General features: G+C 54.6%; 1 protein-coding gene across 1 annotated transcript; it reads left to right on the top strand.

Moving 5' to 3' along the window:
• Nucleotides 1-275: 275 nt before the first annotated feature.
• Nucleotides 276-1,199, top strand: CSUI_011365 (3 5 -cyclic nucleotide phosphodiesterase domain-containing protein; the record flags this gene model as incomplete). The annotated part of the gene is made up of 3 exons (XM_068071464.1): nt 276-559; nt 808-895; nt 1,128-1,199. Coding segments are annotated over exons 1-3 (408 nt in total), but the record flags the coding sequence as incomplete, so codon positions are not given.
• Between the last annotated feature and the right edge of the window lie 99 nt (nt 1,200-1,298).

Genomic DNA, 1,298 nt, shown 5'->3' with positions numbered 1-1,298 from the left:
AGTGTGCGGACACCGTGTCCTTGCTTTCTTTGGCCTGCCTCCTTGTTCGAAGATGGTACGATTCATACGCGTGCAGTCGATCCGCCGGGATCTCTCACTGTGTCCTGCTTGTAGATCGCCGGCCAAGCAGCTCTTCCTAAATTATTCGTTCGTTGCCTCCAGCACCAAGTATGTTCAGCCAGAATCTGGTCTGGCTTCAAGGCTTCCCAGGTTGTGAGTGAAGTTTGACTGTGAGAGATCCGGCTGTTTCTGCTGCTCTCTGAACTGGACTGCAGGAGCTCTGTCCGCTCTTCAACCTCCGACTCGAGAACATGTTCCGCTTCGCGATGGAGCTTGAAAAGACTTCCTTCAACGAAACACCGTTTCACAACTCCGTTCACTCTGCCGAAGTTCTCCAGGCTATGCACTTGTTCCTTGTATTCTTCGATTCGCAAATCAAGGGCTTTTTCAACTCGAGAGAGGTGCTGGCTGCCCTGCTGGCTTCTGTTGTCTGGGACTACCAGCATCCGGGTCTTTCGTCCGCTTTTCTTGTTAAAACCCAACATGCGATTGCCATAAGGTAACGTTTTGCACTAAATTATTTGGGACATAGATCAACCGGAGTCGTCCAGGCTCGCGCTCCGGCCGGTGGGCACAGAGTACTCCCCGACGAGACAAAGCCCTCTCAGGATGAGTGGTGCATCAGGTGCCAGGAAGACCGGAAGCCACGTCCTCTAGATACGTGGTTGCTCGCGAGGATTCCCTTGCACGCAGTGGAACTCTGAGACAGTTGGCTCAGCCCTAGTGAGGCACTGTTCGGCCGTACAGGTACAACGACAGAAACGTTCTGGAGCATCACCATGTGGCTGCAGCTTTTGCGCTTATGCAGCGACTCGGAGACCATGACCCGCTGCTGGTGAGCTGCAGCATTTGTGCGCCAGTCCTTCCGCGGACTGCGGCCACGCACACCACCACGAACAGATTTGCACAGAGACCGCTTGAGCGCGCTGAACTTCAGCCGTATGCGACATACGGTGGTCAGGTGACACCATCGACATGGGGAGTACTCGAAACTGTGTACCCGGGTCTAAACGGGTCAACAAGTGCTTCTTGCGCGGCCAGCTCATCGTTGCGTTTTCCGCATGCAGGTCCTGTCCGAAGATCAGTACATAGCCCTGAGAAAAATTACTATCCAACTCGTTCAAGCCAGCAGCAGACCGGTAGGCAATAGGCTCTAGCAGGCGGCCGTAGTGCCACGAGCCCAGGGATGAACCACGACTATCAGGATGTCTGTTCTCCTCTCGAGAGGAAGGACCGGC

Source organism: Cystoisospora suis (genome assembly GCF_002600585.1).
Source record: "Cystoisospora suis strain Wien I chromosome Unknown contig_11074, whole genome shotgun sequence".
Classification (NCBI taxonomy): domain Eukaryota; phylum Apicomplexa; class Conoidasida; order Eucoccidiorida; family Sarcocystidae; genus Cystoisospora; species Cystoisospora suis.
Note: the sequence above shows the minus strand (reverse complement) of the source record. Positions and strands in the feature narration are given on the sequence as shown.